This window comes from Salmo salar, chromosome ssa18 (assembly GCF_905237065.1).
Source record: "Salmo salar chromosome ssa18, Ssal_v3.1, whole genome shotgun sequence".
NCBI lineage: Eukaryota > Metazoa > Chordata > Actinopteri > Salmoniformes > Salmonidae > Salmo > Salmo salar.
The window spans coordinates 19,318,266-19,338,156 of NC_059459.1; the positions used below are offsets into that span (position 1 = coordinate 19,318,266).

Below are 19,891 nucleotides of genomic sequence, written 5' to 3' on the forward strand. Positions count from 1 at the left end.
GTCATGTTGTGTTGCTACCATGCTGTGTTGTTATGTGTTGCTGCCTTGCTATATATATATATATATATATATATAATCCCAGCCGCTGTCCTTTTGAAAAGGCCTTTTGCCTTTTGGTAGGCCGACATTGTAAATAAGAATTTGTTCTTACAGTGGGGGGAAAATGTATTTGATCCCCTGCTGATTTTGTATGTTTGCCCACTGACAAAGAAAGGATCAGTCTATAATTTTAATGGTAGGTTTATTTGAACAGTGAGAGACAGAATAACAACAAAAGAATCCAGAAAAATGCATGCCAGAAATGTTATAAATTGATTTGCATTTTAATGAGGGAAATAAGTATTTGACCCCCTCTCAATCAGAAAGATTTCTGGCTCCCAGGTGTATTTTATACAGGTAACGAGCTGAGATTAGGAGCACACTCTTAAAGGCAGTGCTCCTAACCGCAGCTTGTTACCTGTAAAAAAGACACCTGTCCACAGAAGCAATCAATGAATCAGATTCCAAACTCTCCACCATGGCCAAGACCAAAGAGCTCTCCAAGGATGTCAGGGACAAGATTGTAGACCTACACAAGGCTGGAATGGGCTACAAGACCATCGCCAAGCAGCTTGGTGAGAAGGTGACAACATTTGATGTGATTATTCGCAAATGGAGGAAACACACAAGAACTATCAATATCCCTCGGCCTGGGGCTCCATGCAAGATCTCACCGCGTGGAGTTGCAATGATCATGAGAATGGTGAGGAATCAGCCCAGAACTACACGGGAGGATCTTGTCAATGATCTCAAGGCAGCTGGGACCATAGTCACCAAGAAAACAATTGGTAACACACTACGCCGTGAAGGACTGAAATCCTGCAGCGCCCGCAAGGTCCCCCTGCTCAAGAATACATATACATGCCCGTCTGAAGTTTGCCAATGAACATCTGAATGACTCAGAGGACAACTGGTGAAAATGTTGTGGTCAGATGAGACCAAAATGGAGCTCTTTGACATCAACTCAACTCGCCGTGTTTGGAGGAGGAGGAATGCTGCCTATGACTCCAAGAACACCATCTCTACCGTCAAACATGGAGGTGGAAACATTATGCTTTGGGGGTGTTTTTCTGCTAAGGGGACAGGACAACTTCACCGCATCAAAGGGACGATGGACGGGGCCATGTACCGTCAAATCTTGGGTGAGAACCTCCTTCCCTCAGCCAGGGCATTGAAAATGGGTCGTGGATGGGTATTCCAGCATGACAATGACCCAAAACACACGGCCAAGGCAACAAAGGAGTGTCTCAAGAAGAAGCACATTAACCTCTATGGGCAAGGCGGGACGAATTCGTCCCACCTACGTAACAGCCACCTGAATTCAGTGGCGCGATTTTTTAATAGTTTGAAATACTATTACTTCAATTTCTCAAACATATGACTATTTTACAGCTATTTAAAGACAAGACTCTCCTTAATCTAACCACACTGTCCGATTTCAAAAAGGCTTTACAACGCAAGCAAAACATTTGATTATGTCAGGAGAGTGCCCAGCCAGAAATAATCAGACACCCATTTTTCAAGCTAGCATATAATGTCACAAAAACCCAAACCACAGCTAAATGCAGCACTAACCTTTTATGATCTTCATCAGATGACACACCTAGGACATTATGTTATACAATACATGCATGTCTGTTCAATCAAGTTCATATTTATATCAAAAAACAGCTTTTTACATTAGCATGTGACGTTCAGAAAAAGCATACCCCCCGCAAACTTCCGGGGAATTTATTAACAGTTTGCTAAATTACTCACGATAAACGTTCACAAAAAGCATAACAATTATTTTAAGAATTATAGATACATTACTCCTCTATGCACTCGATATGTCCGATTTTAAAATAGCTTTTCTGATGAAGCACATTTTGCAATATTCTAAGTACATAGCCCAGCCATCACGGCTAGCTATTTAGACACCCGGCATGATTAGCCTTCACCAAAATCCTATTTCCTATAAGAAAAATGTTCTTACCTTTCCTGTTCTTCATCAGAATGCACTCCCAGGACTTCTACTTCAATAACAAATGTAGGTTTGGTCCCAAATAATCCATCGTTATATCCAAATATCCTCTGTTTTGTTCGTGCGTTCTAGACACTATACGAATGGTAAATAACGGTCGTGCGCATGGCGCATGGCGTGACAAAAAAATTCTAAATATTCCATTACCGTACTTCGAAGCATGTCAACCGCTGTTTAAAACCAATTTTTATGCCATTTATCTCGTAGAAAAGCGATAATATTCCGACCAGGAATCTGCAATAAGCTAAACAGCCGAATGAAATTTCTCCACGGGGGCGAATCGTGCACGCGCCTCATTCAATGGTCCTCTGATCGGCCACTTGGATAAGGCGATAATCTGTTTCAGCCAGAGGCTGCCTCGTCATCGTTCAGGTTTTTCCCGGGTTCTGAGAGCCTATTGGAGCCCTGGGAATTGTCACGTTACAGCTAAGATCCTTACTCTTCAATAAACAGATGCAAGACGCACGACTCCTTGTCAGACAGGCCACTTCCTGCATGAAACCTTGTCAGGTTTTTGCCTGCCATAGGAGTTCTGTTATACTCACAGACACCATTCAAACAGTTTTAGAAACTTTAGGGTGGTTTCTATCCAAACCTGAACAATAATATGCATATTCTAGCTTCTGAGTTGGTGTAGGAGGCAGTTAAAAATGGGCAGATATTTTTTCCAAAATTCTCAATACTGCCCCCTAGCCCAAACAGGTTAACGTCCTGGAGTGGCCTAGCCAGTCTCCAGACCTTAATCCCATAGAAAATCTGTGGAGTGAGCTGAAGGTTCGAGTTGCCAAACGTCAGCCTTGAAACCTTAATGACTTGGAGAAGATCTGCAAAAAGGAGTGGGACAAAATCCCTCCTGAGATGTGTGCCAACCTGGTGGCCAACTACAAGAAACGTCTGACCTCTGTGATTGCCAACAAGGGTTTTGCCACCAAGTACTAAGTCATGTTTTGCAGAGGGCTCAAATACTTATTTCCCTCATTAAAATGCAAATCATTTTATAACATTTTTGACATGCGTTTTTCTGGATTTTTTTGTTGTTATTCTGTCTCTCACTGTTCAAATAAACCTACTATTAAAATTATAGACTGATCATTTCTTTGTAAGTGGGCAAACGTACAAAATCAGCAGGGGATCAAATACTTTTTTCCCCCACTGTAACTGACTTGCCTAGTTAAATAAAGGTTAAATAAAATAATAATAATTTTAAAAAAAAACTCTGTGGCAGCCTACACAGCTCATCAAACTTCACCACATCCACACACACACAAGCTCCAACCGTGTTGACACTTTAAAGGCTGTACCGTTGGCACCCTCGCCATGTCTTAGGGACTGTGGTGACAGAGAGAGGGAGATCACAGACATGTATTTCTTCTAATAAATAAATTAAAGGAGCTCATTAATCAGCATACGACTGATGGCCACATCCAGCCATAAAGAACTGGAGCAAGGAGATGCTGGGCTTTCATAACTCCTGCCCACACAAGACCCACGCCTAATTAGCCTTCAGGAGCTGGGAGATGTGAGGTCCATCATAGAACAGTTAGTGTCTTGAGTTATCATGAAATGTGAAGGAAGAGAGGGGGGCCTATATTGGATGTACAGTGGCAAGAAAAAGTATGTGAACCCTTTGGAAATACCTGGATTTCTGCATAAATTAATCATAAAATTTGATCTGATCTTCATCTAGGTCACAACAATAGACAAACAACGTCTGCTTAAACTAATAACACACACAATTATACATTTGGATGTCTTTATTGAACACACCGTGTAAACATTCACAGTGCAGGGTGGGAAAAGTATATGAACCCTTGGATTTATTAACTTGTTGACCCTCCTTTGGCAGCAATAACCTCAACCAAACCTTTTCTGTAGTTGCGGATCAGAGCTACAGAACGGTCAGGAGGAATTTTGGACCATTCCTCTTTTCAAAACTGTTTCAGTTCAGCAATATTCTTGGGATGTCTGGTTTGAACTGCTCTCCTGAGGTCATGCCACAGCATCTCAATCGGGTTGAGGTCAGGATTCTGACTGGGCCCCTCCAGAAGGCGTATTTTGTTGTTGATTTACTTTTGTGTTTTGGGTCGTTGTCCTGCTGCATCACCCAACTTCTGTTGAGCTACAATTGGTGATCAGATAGCCTGACATTCTCCTGCAAAATGTCTTGATAATCTTGGGAATTAATTTTTCCGTCGATGATAGCAAGCTGTCCAGGCCCTAAGGCAGCAAAGCAACCCCAAACCATGATGATCCCTCCACCATACTTTACAATTGGGATGAGGTTTTGATGTTGGTGTGCTGTGCCTTTTTTTCTCCACACATAGTGTTGTGTGCTCCTTCCAAACAACTCAACTGTAGTTTCATCTGTCCACAGAATATTTTGCTAGTAGTGCTGTGGAATATCCAGGTGCACTTTTGCAAACTTCAGACGTGCAGCAATATTTTGGGGGGGACAGCAGTGGCTTCTTCTGTAGTGTCCTCCCATGAACACCATTCTTGTTTAGTGTTTTACGTATCGTAGACTCGTCAACAGCGATGTTAGCATGTTCCAGAGATTTCTGTAAGTCTTTAGCTGACACTTTAAGATTCTTCTTAACCTCATTGAGCATTCTGTGCTGTGATCTTGCAGTCATCTTTGCAGGACGGCCACTCATAGGGAGAGTAGCAACAGTGCTGAACTTTCTCCATTCATAGACAATTTGTCATACCATTGTTAGGTTCTTATTTTCAGAGTAAATAACTCACGGACACCAGAGAAGCTTAACCAAGTTTAATTCTTCCCAAAGGGTCGATACAGCTGTAATTCAGACATTTCACACAATCACTGATATTTAACCCTTTCTCCTAGGCTGAGTCTCCTCCTACCCATCTGTACAAACATCATTCTTTACTGCTAAGCAGGACACTAGTGATACAGGCCATAAACTTCTATTTCTCCCTTAAGTTAACCTGACCTCAATCCCCCTCCATCACTAATCCATGGCTCTCTCCCCTTATCAATGCCTGCCACATATAATCACTTCCCTGCACTCAACACATTTCAAGCTTAGTTGATCACACTATATACTTTCCTCCTATAACCCTTTATATTCTGCTGTAGACCCTCTAAACCTTAGCAGTCCTTCAGTGACATGAATAAGTATATTTTCATATCTCAGATCCTAACACCATGGACTGATGAACATCAAGGCTTTTAGAGATACTTTTGTAACCCTTTCCAGCTTTATTCTAAATCTTAGGTCTTCTGAGATCTCTTTTGATCGAGGCATGGTTCACATCAGGCAATGCTTCTTGTGAATAGCAAACTCTAATTTTGTGAGTGTTTTTTATAGGGCAAGGCAGCTCTAACCAACATCTCTAATCTCGTCTCATTGATTGGACTCCAGGTTAGCTGACTCCTGACTTCAATTTGCTTTTGGAGATGTCATTAGGCAGTTTAAATTATATATTCAATATAGACAAGAAAAATACAATAATTTGTATGTTATTAGTTTAAGCACACTATTGTTTGTCTATTGTTGTGACTTAGATGAAGATCAGATCAAATTTGATGACCAATTTATGCAGAAATCCAGGTAATTCCAAAGGGTTGACATACTTTTTCTTGCCACTGTAGCTATTATTTTCTTCTCTGTTCTCTTTTTTTCTCTCGAAATGCAACCTCTCTGAGAGAGATGACATGTATTGATGTTATAAAGCTTTGACCTCTGAGAGATGACATGTTATGTTGTAAAGCTTCGATCTCTCACAGAAAGATGACATGTTATGATGTTGTAAAGCTTCAACCTCTCACAGAGAGAGATGACACGTTATGATGTTGTAAAGCTTCGACCTCTCACAGAGAGATGACATGTTATGATGTTGTAAAGCTTCGACCTCTCACAGAGAGATGACATGTTATGATGTTGTAAAGCTTCGACCTCTCACAGAGAGATGACATTTTATGATGTTATAAAGCTGCGACCTCTCACAGAGATGACACGTTATGATATTGTAAAGCTTCGACCTCTCACAGAGAGATGACATGTTATGATGTTGTAAAGCTTTGACCTCTCACAGAGAGAGATGACATGTTATGATGTTGTAAAGCTTCGACCTCTCACAGAGAGATGACATGTTATGATGTTGTAAAGCTTCGACCTCTCACAGAGAGAAATGGGCTGGCATCTGATATTGTACAGGGGGGTGCTGTAGCTGTATTTGCCCAATCTTTGAGAAAAAAAGGTGATTATGGGTGTCAAAAGAAAAAGAGGAAACAATCTCAAAGATGTTCCCTGTACACTATGTAGAAATTAAGTTGACATTAACCAGGTCACTTCTCTCCTCCCCTATGCCTGAAATGCTTTATGAGGCGAGGAGGATGCCTACCTCCCGGGAATTATTTGTTTTACATTGTATCATTTCCTTTCCTCCCCAAGGAGGCCATTTTGCGCCATTGTGTAAGCACAGCATTGCCTCAATGCATGATGGGATTATAGATGTTGTGCATATTCAGCTATCTTTCCCAGTGATTTATACAAGGGTCTTGGAGGGTTGTATACTGGTGTCATTGTTTGAAGGTTAACTGCACTATATTGGTACACTGTGACTTCCCAAATCGTATATTATTACCAGCATTGGGATACAGAGGATCCTCCTCCTCTATTGAAGGGACTGCCATGTCCTACAGCAGGGTAGGACGTGGCACCCCCCCCCCCCCACGGGTGCACGTTTTGGTTTTTACCCTAGCACTACACAGCTGTTTCAAATAATCAAAGCTTGATGATGAGTTGGTTATTTGAATCAGCTGTGTAGTGCTAGGGTTTGGGAAACCATGTCCTACAGTATCAGTCAAAAACTGATGATAGTCTTGGATGCTGGGTGCCTTTCAATCACAAAAGTTCACTTGGAGTGCCAATGATAAAGTCAAATAGAACTCTGTCCTCAAACAGTTAATATTATGTGATAATAATTGCACACTGTACAGTATATCCACAAAGATACAGCCTTTGTTGCATTCGTAATATTGTATTCTCTGCATTCTCCGTGAAGATGAAGTCTGTGTGAGTTAGTTTCAGTAACAATTTGACATAGTGTAGAGTATATTTGTGTTTGCCTAGTCATCACAGGTTCTGTTCTGTAAGTCTGCTTAAGATATATTAATTTCCCAATTTTTTTGAAAATATTTGATTCCCTGCTGCTTTGGCTTTTGTTTTGCAAATTGTCATTGAATTATTTACACTGTATCATCGTACAGAATGTCTTTGAATTTAGTTTTGATTTCTTTCAAAGCTTTCCAATCCACCGCAAATGCAGTGTGTCTGTCTGCTTGTGCGAGTACACAGACACATGCATGCAGGTGCGTGCGTGTATACACACACACGATCAACTTGTTTTTTTCTCTCTGTCTTTGTTTCCAGACCTCCACCACCACAGTGAACATAGTGGTGACTGATGTAAACGATAACGACCCTAAGTTTGACCTGACCCTGCCCAGGAACCTCACTGTCCAGGAGGAGAAGGCCAACGTGTTTGTGGGTCAAGTCACGGTAAGCACATGTAATAGGTTAAAGATGCACACAGTGTAGTAGTATGTTGTTAGAGTTCACCTTTGAGCATGAATACAAATTTACAAAATAACATTCCTTTCACCTGCCATTTCCTGGTATTTCCTTTCTTTCCACATTCTTTCCTGGCACATCTTTACTGAGCAGGTATTTTTGTATCTTCACCAACCCCAGCTACTCCAAAAGACCCACCAGTGTCATAACGCATGTGGCATAACTTCAACACGGCCGGTCTCGATTGGCTGATCTTTCACCCAAAGTGACGTCCCTGTTTTAGATTAATTGGACTGGGAAATAATCTGAGAATAATGCATCCAGAGTTTTTGTGTGAGCGTGCGCGGTGGTGCGATGGAAGGACCACAGCGCAGCGTGGTTTGGATGCTTTATATACATATCCCCACTTCTTATTAGTAGTTATTACCAGAAGCATCAACCTACATAACTATGGCCCTGATTATTGCTATATCTATAGTTTGTCCCTTTATCTGAGTATAAATGTAGCAGTTATAACAAGTTGTCAATATCACCATTATTACCTCTTCATTTAATTACTTATAATGGAATACATGGATTGTTAATTACCCAAAGTACACTGATGGATGGGCCAGCTAACTTTGTTAATGTGGCCTTTCTTGTGAGGGCCCTGCTGGACTGCAATCAAGTGGAAACTCTTACTTGTCCACCTTGTTGCACTTTTAGTTGTGTTGGATCATGGGGTTAGTGTCCATTCCGAGAAACAGTAACAACAAATGCTCAAAAAGAAAAAAGAAATATACAATTTGTCGAGCCAAGACCATGTTGCATGCAGACCAAGAAGAAATACAAACTTCCAGAATTTTTTTCTTCATTAATTGAATCTATGGAATGATTACTGTTCTGTTGAGGGATATGATAGGTAGTTCATACTCCTACTGAATTGTGATGATGATTCACACATTTGTTAAGACTGATGCCTTTCAAAATGTTGGATAGGAGATAAGGGTAATTCCAACATCCTTTATGGGAACTGGAGCTCCTCAATTTGAGTTACTTTGTTTGTTTCATCATGCTGACACACATTCACCAACCCTGGAACACCAAGACTTGTCTCTCACGTTGAAGTTCTCACATCTCTCTTATTGATTTACATTTATTTTGAGTTACCCCCATAGACCACCATATGGTACAGAGATTGAGAGAGTAAGTAACACATGTATCAACAGAATACAAAACACATTCATTGGTGCATTTGTAATAAAAATAAAACTGTTTCTTCTCCATGGGGTATTGAAGTCCGGCCCTTGAGTTCCACAACTCTGCTGGTTGTTATCCATCTGCTGTAATCAGGGACTGACTCAGTCCTGGGACACCAAGTGAGAGGACTCTACTTACAATCAATGAAAATCAGTAATTTACCAGGGAGAAAATGAATCCTGCAATACTGGTTAGAGTTGAATAATGAAAATCAGCAGTACTTCTCAACTTGAAGTCTAGTCTTCACATATGACTCATATCTCAATACTATCTTGAATGGCAGTCCCTTTTTATGTGGGTCTGTAAACATCACTCAACTCTTTATCCACCATAAAATGGCATTGAAGTGCAGTACTTGACCCTTAAGCTGATGGCAGATGACACTTATGCATGGGTGTTGCACTGCATAAGGTATTGTTTAAGTATCTTTAAGGGATGGCATGGGATTTTGACAATTAAGCCCTTTGTCTACTTACCCAGAGTCAGATGAACTCATGGATACAATTTTTATGTAAATGTGAAATTTGAAGGTTGTTTCGTGAGCCATTGCAAACTGGTGTTAGTGCAATGACTGGAAGACTACCGAAACAGCATTTTTTAATGTCTTGTATTATCACCAGGTGAATGATAATGGAAAGGAAGTAATCAAGATATAAAAATGCATAGATTTAGTAGATGACCATCCCACAGTTATAACTGAAGAGGAAGTGTAAACTCTAACACAGCCTATCAGCTAGAAAGGTAACTCTGAACACATTTCTGCTAGTTTAGCTGGTTACATACTGTAATCCACTTTTATTTTTAGAGGTATTTTCATGCATCCCCGTTTGAAGACCCCTGCCTTACACGCCTTAGGGTTAGCATTAAGATACTTAAACAATCTGAATTTTACGCCGCCCTCTGAGAAATGATGCACACTCTAGAATGCCCTTCAAGCCAATCAGAAATTAGTAGAATTAGCAACCAAAGTGTTTGTCTAGCAACCAGGCAAATTGGACTAACGACTGGTATGTTTTTGTTGGAACTACTTCATAACTGTTGTTATTGCAGTGCAATACTGAGAAATAGTGCACACTCTAGAATGCCCTTCAAGCCAATCAGAAACGAGTATTCAACATTTCTTTACTAGAACTGCATCGTACCTGTTCTGATATTCCAATGTCCCAGACAGTTGACAGGTATACCTTTTGTGTTTATGCAAGCATATGAGCTGAAGTGCCATACACGTCCATACATTCCTCCCAGGGAGGGAGTTGTAATCTGAGCACACACATGTCAATGACAAATCAATTAGCATTCACGTCAGCTAAACCATAAAATCTGTAGCGATGTAGCTAATTGAAGAGACGGTTGAACATGGTATCATTTCACATCTCTCCCCCGCTCTTCTTGATGAAGCCATCAACCTCAATAATATGACACTCGTTTTCTTATGAGTTGTAAGCTACATCATACCCTTCAAGGTTCCACTTTAATTTACAATATGTTATTTACCTGCTTGTTACCTACACAAGTCATGCTTAAATGGTAATAACATAATGTGACGATAATTACATTGTTAGTTTCTTTGTCATTCACAAGCATGCATACTGTATGTAGGCCTACCTTTTTGTATCAGGTATTAACCAAAAGGTATTTATACATCCACATAGTGTAGATTCTATACTTATCCACACTCACCTAGCATACACAAAAGTGAAGTTTCCACACTAGCCGAGTCGTAGCAGTTTTTTCATGTGGCAGGTCTAAGGCTGCGTTTGCACAGGCAGCCCAATTCTGATCTTTTTTTCACTAATTGGTGTTTTGACAAATCAGATCAGCCCATAATTGGGCAAAAGATCAGAATTTGACTACCTGTGTAAACGCAGCTTAATGAACTTTTAATGGATCTGAGAGACAATGAATGCTCGGCTACCTTAAGTTCATAAAAAGCAGCCGCTAATCAACCCTGCGGTGCTAAAGTGAGCTTGTGTGTTTTCTAGTCCATGGCAGGCTGTTAAAATATTCCTAATTATTAATTGATACATTTAGTATGTATTAAAGGAATTAAGCCTGTGAGCCGTGTGGTGCATAATGATGTCAACTCATTGCACAGTAATGTTTGCACATTTCAATTGGCATGTTGTTCTTCTGTTTTCTAAAGGCTTAACGTCAGGGCTCAATCGTTAGCCTTGGCTTTGAGCATCTATCTTGCTTTCGGTGTAATACAAAATTAGGGTAAATCACCCTTACTCCATCTAAGCCCTCTTCCTTTTTAATTTTGCCTTTTTTTTACTCTCTGTGCAACTCTGTCCTTTCATAGCCGAGATCAGGAACTCAGTCAGGAGCAGGGTCAGATTTCAAAGCCTTTCCCGCCTCTCTCTCTCTATTTCTCTCACTCCCTCTCTCTCTTCCCTGTTACCATGATTACAACAGAAAGGAATTAGTGCCTGCTCTTTACACACACAAATCATGCAGGCAGGTTCACACACACACACACACACACACACACACACACACACACACACACACACACACACACACACACACACACACACACAAGCTAGCACACACTGACACACGCTGGCATACTCATGAGCTGGCATATTCATGAGGGATTTAGAATTTGTTAAGTAACTAACTTTCTGTCTACCCTGAAGGATCCTCAAAATGTACCCTGTTCCGGGGTTTTTCATCCTTTCCTTCTTTTTTGCTGAATAAAGAATGGGGTGTACGTTTCTGGAACGTGATTTAGCATTCAAGGAATTCCCTTTGATGAAAATCAGACTTTTAAGGAAGAGGCTTCTGGCCTTTTGAACTTGCTGATGATTAGTCATGAGTCTGTGACAAAGACACTAATCTCAATGAAGACTGGGTTTGAATTTATGAGAACCATGTCAGTTTAGTAATTTTTAAATGTACAGTACTAATTTTGAGGTGTGTGTGCGTTTTTAACTGTGACTATATTCATGATAGAGCACAACCCCTTGTACCTTACTGCTTAAGTATTTTCCATGCCTATTTGCCTGTTTCTCTTCCTCACTCTACATATTGAATCTACTATGTTTTCCTCCTCCACTGCAGGCCACAGATCCAGATGCAGGGGCTAATGGTCTGGTGCGCTACAGGATAGTCAACCACCCAGGTCTTTTCACCATCACCGAGAACGGCAGCATCTTCACCGTGGTGCCTCTGGACCGAGAGGTCAGGAGTCAGTATGACCTTATAGTGGAGGCCTCAGACGGAGCGGTGGACCCCCGCAGGACCACCTTCACCCTCTCTGTCCAGGTGACAGACATCGATGACAACAGCCCAGAGTTTTCCCAGAAGACCTACGTGGTCAATGTCCCAGAGAACAGCCCTGTGGGTACCGTGGTGCTGCGCCTCAGTGTAAGTGTGTGTTTGTGTTTGCGTGTGCACGTGCCTTCGTGTGCGTCCTACAGCTACACTGAGTATTTGTGTGATTAATGAGCATTGTGGTTCTGATACTCAGTGTAAGTGTGGATGTGGGGGGGTGGTGATCTGTGGTTTCTCTCCCTTTCTCTGCCAGGCCTTGCACAGATCAGTAACGGCTTCAAACAGCTTGACTATTAAATGCCCCCTTTAACATCCTTTAACATCAAAGCGTCTACAGCTATCAGGCGATTTGGCCTCCATTTCAACTGCCATAAGCTTCAAGGCTCTTTAGTGTTTCACACACGCAACGGAGGGCAAAACACTTATATTTTACTATCTGAGGAGTCTGGTCTGTAAGAACTCTCTGGGTGTCTTAATTAAAACCCCTCTAGGGGGTGTGGGACGCTACCGTCCCACCTGGCCAACATCCAGTGAAATTGCAAAGCGCCAAAATAATAAAACAGAAATACTCACTATAAAAATTCATAAAACATACAAGTGTTATACATCGGTTTAAGGATTCATTTCTTGTTAATCAATGGCTATAGTTCATTCTTACATGTTCTATGTTTGTGTTGCTTTTGAAAGCAAAAGTCGAATTGAAGACATTATTGGCATCGTTGAATTAGATTTTCATAATGGCAAGCTAGTGCCGATGGTTTGGTTAGCTAACCTAATAAGTCTGTTTGATTAGTTACCATGGCAACTACTGTAGCTGTCTAGTACATTTACATTACATTTAAGTCATTTAGCAGACGCTCTTATCCAGAGCGACTTACAAATTGGTGCATTCACCTTATGATATCCAGTGGAACAACCACTTTACAATAGTGCATCTAAATCTTTTTAAGGGGGGGGGGGTTAGAACGATTACTTTATCCTATCCCAGGTATTCCTTAAAGAGGTGGGGTTTCAGGTGTCTTCGGAAGGTGGTGATTGACTCCGCTGTCCTGGCGTCGTGAGGGAACTTGGGGTGCCAGAGCAGCGAACAGTTTTGACTGGGCTGAGCGGGAACTGTGCTTCCTCAGAGGTAGGGGGGCCAGCAGGCCAGAGGTGGATGAACGCAGTGCCCTTGTTTGGGTGTAGGGCCTGATCAGAGCCTGAAGGATTCGAGGTGCCGTTCCCTTCACAGCTCCGTAGGCAATCAACATGGTCTTGTAGCGGATGCGAGCTTCAACTGGAAGCCAGTGGAGAGAGCGGAGGAGCGGGGTGACGTGAGAGAACTTGGGAAGGTTGAACACCAGACGGGCTGCGGCGTTCTGGATGAGTTGTAGGGGTTTAATGGCACAGGCAGGGAGCCCAGCCAACAGCGAGTTGCAGTAATCCAGACGGGAGATGACAAGTGCCTGGATTAGGACCTGCGCCGCTTCCTGTGTGAGGCAGGGTCGTACTCTGCGAATGTTGTAGAGCATGAACCTACAGGATCGGGTCACCGCCTTGATGTTAGTGGAGAACGACAGGGTGTTGTCCAGGATCACGCCAAGGTTCTTAGCACTCTGGGAGGAGGACACAAGGGAGTTGTCAACCGTGATGGCGAGATCATGGAACGGGCAGTCCTTCCCCGGGAGGAAGAGCAGCTCCGTCTTGCCGAGGTTCAGCTTGAGGTGGTGATCCGTCATCCACACTGATATGTCTGACAGACATGCAGAGATGCGATTCGCCGCCTGGTTATCAGAAGGGGGAAAGGAGAAGATTAATTGTGTGTCGTCTGCATAGCAATGATAGGAGAGACCATGTGAGGATATGACAGAGCCAAGTGACTTGGTGTATAGCGAGAATAGGAGGGGGCCTAGAACAGAGCCCTGGGGGACACCAGTGGTGAGAGCGCATGGTGCGGAGACAGATTCTCGCCACGCCACCTGGTAGGAGCGACCTGTCAGGTAGGACGCAATCCAAGCGTGGGCCGCGCCGGAGATGCCCAATTCGGAGAGGGTGGAGAGGAGGATCTGATGGTTCACAGTATCAAAGGCAGCAGATAGGTCTAGAAGGATGAGAGCAGAGGAAAGAGAGTTAGCTTTAGCAGTGCGGAGAGCCTCCGTGACACAGAGAAGAGCAGTCTCAGTTGAATGCCCAGTCTTGAAACCTGACTGATTAGGATCAAGAAGGTCATTCTGAGAGAGATAGCAGGAGAGCTGGCCAAGGAACGGCACGCTCAAGAGTTTTGGAGAGAAAAGAAAGAAGGGATACTGTAGTTGGTCTGTAGTTGTTGACATTGGAGGGATCGAGTGTAGGTTTTTTCAGAAGGGGTGCAACTCTCGCTCTCTTGAAGACGGAAGGGACGTAGCCAGCGGTCAAACTTGCTAGCTACTTAAGTGGATGCTGAACACATTTCTACCAGCAAATAACACATTTCTAGAGGCAAATGTGTTAAATTAGAGCCATGGTATTAAAGGGATAATCAACTCGGGGCTCTATATGTTCTCTGAAAAACAACGCAAAATAACATTATGAGTTCCTATTTTACCATTATGAGTTCTTAATTAATCTAAATTAAATATTTATTCATGCAGCCATCGGCCATGGAAATTATAAGTCAAAGTGCCTAAAAACATGTAACACGTAGTTTACCGATTGCAGGTGCAGCCTGTGTCCAAAACATTGTAGTCTGGTCCAGTCATACAACGAGATGGCCCTTACTACATTTGTGCCGTTAACGTTATGCACACTTCCTGCTCCTCGTTAGTGACCCAGGCAATTAAAGCTTCACACAACCCCAGAGCAATGTTTTATCGTGTGATCTTCTGACCAATGATGTTTCCAAGCACCGACCTTTCAGTTGAAACGTCTCATCAATATAGTGTACTGTCAAGCAAATTTAGGGCTCGGCTGTTCTACTTCCAAATGTATGTTGTAGTCACGTAATAATCAACATGTGTGAGCTCTGTTTCAACTTCTCCCTTCATTTTGTATTACAGTGTTGGGATTGTGACTTGGGAGACATATGTACGAGATGGAATCTTGTATCTCCTGTCCAGCTTGTTAATCATCTTCTTGACGCCATCTTTGCTGACTCTGCAAATAGGAATCATGTCTTTGACTATGTGATATATTTTTATTTGTCTGCGGGATGTTTTTTTCGTTATCACTAGCAGCACTCAGCCATTCCTCTCCTCACCAGCATCTAACTGCGCGCTTTAAGCGGGGACGCTTGTGATTGGCCAGCATGTGCATGCAATGCAGAGAGAGAGAGTGCCCGCTTGTGATTGGTCAGCATCCTCAATGCATGTAGGGAGTGAATGAACGGAGTCTATCGGATCTCATTGGGGGAGGGGCCATAGTCTAGTTTTTGTTGTATTAACTGAGCGTCAAAAATAGATAATCGCAGCCTCTTGCGATATGGATATTGCACTATCAAAATCGCAATTTCAATCTGAATTTGATTAATCGTACAGCCCTACTGCCAAGCATATCCTCTTGTTGTTTGTGCTGAGGAAGAGAACCATGGGAATACCCAAGCAAGCACATAAGCAAAGCCGGTGCAGAGGGGAAGTAATTGTAGGCCTATTCTGAGTGACATATTACTCAACTCACAAGGGAATAATGCAAGGGAGGAGGGGGGGGATGAGTGACTGACACCTGCAACCGTGACAACACTAATCTCCCAAGAAAAACGAACAACATCTTCAGCCAGAACAGAAGCAGACAGGGATGGGGTTGGTAGTGGGAGTGACACCTGTCTGTAAAGAAGGCCCAGTGACAGACAGCCATTGCAGGCAGATGAATCTCTGATCCCCGCCTCTCTCCTCTGGAGGGATTATATGTGTTCTCTTTTCTATTTATTTATAAATGTATTTTATCTTTTTATATTGTTGTATATTGTTACTTCCGTCACATCTCCACATCAAAGCCTTCCACCTGAAAGATTCTCACTCCCACAGATCGCATTGACTTTTTATTTTCAGTTGTCGGTTGGATATCTCTTCTAATCAGGATTTTGGTTGCTGTGTTTGTGTGTTTGTGTGTATGTGTGTGTTTGTGTACATGCATTTCTATAATCATATTTCTCTGCCCCTAGCATAACTCCTCCTTTGATCTTAATCATTTTACTTATAAAGGGCCAACTAAACATTTTCCCTGGGATTAATTTGATCAGTGCCTGTATTTATTTTATTACATTTCTACATAGTAGAAGCACTTCACACTGTGTTTAAACAAATTAGCATTCACTGAATATAGCAAACACCTATACCATTTCTCATTTCATTGCGACTTCAGTCCCTCCATCCCCCCCTCTGTCTGTCTGTCTGTCTGTCTGTCTGTCTGTCTGTCTGTCTGTCTGTCTGTCTGTCTGTCTGTCTGTCTGTCTGTCTGTCTGTCTGTCTGTCTGTCTGTCTGTCTGTCTGTCTGTCTGTCTGTCCATCTGTCTCTTATCCCTCTCATCCCTCTCTCTCCCTCTGTCCCAGGCGGTGGATGCAGACCTGTTCTCTAACGTAACATACCGTATCAAATCTGCGGAGGCCAGGAAGCTTTTCTCGGTGAACCCGATCACAGGCGAGCTGTTGGTCCTGCAGACGCTGGACTTTGAGGACCTGGCTAGTATGGGCATGGGGACCAACTATACCTTCCAGGTGGAGGCCGTGGACCAGGCAGGGACAATGCCCCCCGGTGAGGCCACCGTCACTGTTCGGATCACGGTAAGACCAGCTGAAGCTCTGTATTCACTGTGTATTCACTCCCACTGCAGTACAGAGTTAACAGGTCTGTGGACTACGTTGTCAACAGGGGCCTACACTACATCCTTAAGCCCCTCGATAACCCAAAAACATATGCAAAGATATTGTTTGTGGACTTTATATCTGTGTTCAATACCCATAACTGCTACAAGACAAACTCTCCCAGCTGAACGTGTCCAGCTCCATCTGTCAGTGGATCACTGACTTCCTGACCAACAGGACGCAACATGTGAAGCTGGGAAAACACCTTTCGGACTCTTTATCCCTCAGCACCGGAACGCTGCAAGGATGCGTGCTCTCACCTCTAATCTACTCATTCTACATCAATGACAGCACCTCCAACAACGCATCTGTCCAACTACTCAAGTTTACAGATGACACTACTCTGCTCGGTCTCATCACCAACGTGGAGAGGTCGACCGGCTAATGGCCTGGTGCAGTTGCAATAAACTGGAATACAACACAGATAAAACCGTGGAAATGGTAGTTGACTTCAGAAAATGCCCCTCACCATCTCTCCCCCTTGAGATTAATGGCTCAGCTGTTACTGTAGCATTGCTGAATCATTCAGATTCCTGGGGACCATCATCTCCCACAACCTCAAGTGGGAGGTTAACATCACAGCGGTCACCAATAAGGCACACCAGCGGATGTACTACTTGCCGCAGCTAAAAAATTAATAGATCTCCCATTCAATCTTGATCCTGTTTTACCCATCAATCGTTGAGTCAATCCTCACCTCCTCCATCACCATCTTGTTTGGGTCTGCGTCTGCCCCTGCAAGGGTAAACTGCAATGCATTGTCCGGTCTACAGAGAGGGTCATCGGCTCAGGGTGACCCTTCCAACCCCGGTCACTCCCTCCTCCAAAAATTAACTTCTGGCAGGCGGTTCAGGTCAAAACCTCCCGTCACCTGAACAGTTTCTTCCCCGGGCTGTGGCCCTCACCAACTGGCCATCCTGCCCATAGAGACTAAAGGAATATGCACTCTATGCTGCACACCGCATCAAGGCATCTCTGAACTGTACACAAAATAACTGCACTATAATGCATTGCACTCTGTCCATTTCTCTGCATTTAGATACACTGAGTATACCAAACATTAGGAACACCTTCCTAATATTGAGTTGCACCTCCGTCAGTTTGTACATCCGCTGTATATAAACTGTATAATCACTGCATATTTGCTCATTCTGTTATAGCTATACTCACTCTACCTTGTTGTGTATAATGTATGTACACTTTGTTTAAACTACGTTGTCTGTCTCGAAATGTGTCTATCACTAGCAGCACCATATCACCTTGTACAATTCTGAGTATGTGTACATTTACTTGGTGAAAAACATTGTCTCTGTTACTTCACTCACTTGTTTCCACTCATGGTGGTGACAAGTAGGCTAGTGCTTGAAGAATAAACGAGTTATAGCCCTCATCAAGGAAAAAGCACTTGTTGCTTTACATTCACAATAGTATGTACCATCATAGTCCCTAAGGACCATCAGTGATGGTGAAGGATGCATAGAACCAGCACTGTAGAAGTGGTAGTCATAGTCGGCATAACACTGTATTGACTGTGTGTCTCCTTCTCTGCAGTTACTGAGGAAGGTGTGCTGGAGTTAGTAAACAGAAAGCACAGCTTTCCTCCTTTGATTAGGATGAATAAACACTTTATGTTTCCATATACTTTCACCTCATGGTCTCCAGGCAGAAGTAGTGCTGGCAAAAGGCAACAAAGCAGTACTGTTTCAGTGCCAGGAGCAGTAATTACAGTTATCTTTAGACAAGATATAGGTCGTTATCAATAAAATGTCAATACGGTGCAGAGCGTTCAATTTGACGTGCGTGCCATTTTCAAGTGATTGTTAAATAAGTGATGTGAAGTCTAAGGGCAGAAGGCAGAGTGGCTCTGGATATGTGCTCAGCCTTGGATCAGCCATAACAAAGACACAATCAGGACTGCAGTTCAAAAGTCTCTTAGCTGGCCTAGCTGAATGAGGTGATCATTAAATTGAGTTCACAGCATATAATGACATAATACCATGACTGCTATTCATGTAGAGCTAAAGTACTTTGCCCGTTAAATTACACGATCAATTGACGCTTACTGATCATTAAAAGCATGTAGTTACTTGCTGCATAACTCTGATGATGGAGCTAAATATGCGCAATGTTTTTGCATGGAATAATCTGTGATTTATAGTTCTGACTATGCTCTTCAAGAGGTGATGATATTACAAACAAGTAGTTAACATTGCCCCCCAGCAGGTAAAGTACTTCAGCGCTAGATGAATAGCAGTCATGGTATTATGTCAATATATGCTGTGAACTCAATTTAATGATGGCATCATTCAGATAGGCCAGCTAGGAGACACTTGAATTGCGGTCCTGATTGTGTTTTTGTTATGTCTGATCCAAGACTGAGCACATATCCAAAGGCACTGTGGCTTTCTAGCGGTCGTGTTAGCCCAGTGCTATTCCAGGGCTGAATGACTCATTAGCTTTGTGACTGCAATTATGTGAGGATTTCCAGACGCATGCGTTCCCTTTCCAACCTTTCATGAGATTAGCCGCTCAATCGAAACTAAGGGATTAGACGCCTCCTGTTTTGGCACACTGTGTCTCACTCCGTTTGTGTGTATGTGTGTGTGTACATGAGTGTGTGCATGCGTAACAACACCTTTGAACTGTGACTATATTCATGATATAGAACATCCCCTAGTCTCACACTTCACCCACGGAGTTGGACAGAAAACAGTGCATTTGCTTTTTCAGGATGTATGTGGGTTTTATTTAGCCAGATGACAGATCCGCTGACTTCCACTCTGCATTCACAATATTGCCAGTATGACAAGGGAAGCTTGGTCCTTCAAGTTGTTCCTCTGCAGGCCCAGCCTAGCTGTAGAGTGAGTTTGTCCTTCGATAAGGACAGTTTGATGCAGTATCCTTGTAGTCACCCAGGAACAGTGTTTGATAGGATCACACCCTGCTGGCAGATTTTTGAA

General features: G+C 42.7%; 1 protein-coding gene across 1 annotated transcript in view; it reads left to right on the plus strand.

The window, feature by feature from the left end:
• LOC106577001 (protocadherin-15-like) overlaps positions 1–19,891 on the plus strand; it is a 250,597-nt gene that overhangs the window by 145,214 nt on the left and 85,492 nt on the right. The window contains 3 exon segments of the mRNA XM_045700849.1: positions 7,462–7,590; positions 11,905–12,210; positions 16,620–16,850. Coding sequence (XP_045556805.1) covers positions 7,462–7,590; positions 11,905–12,210; positions 16,620–16,850 — 666 coding nt within the window.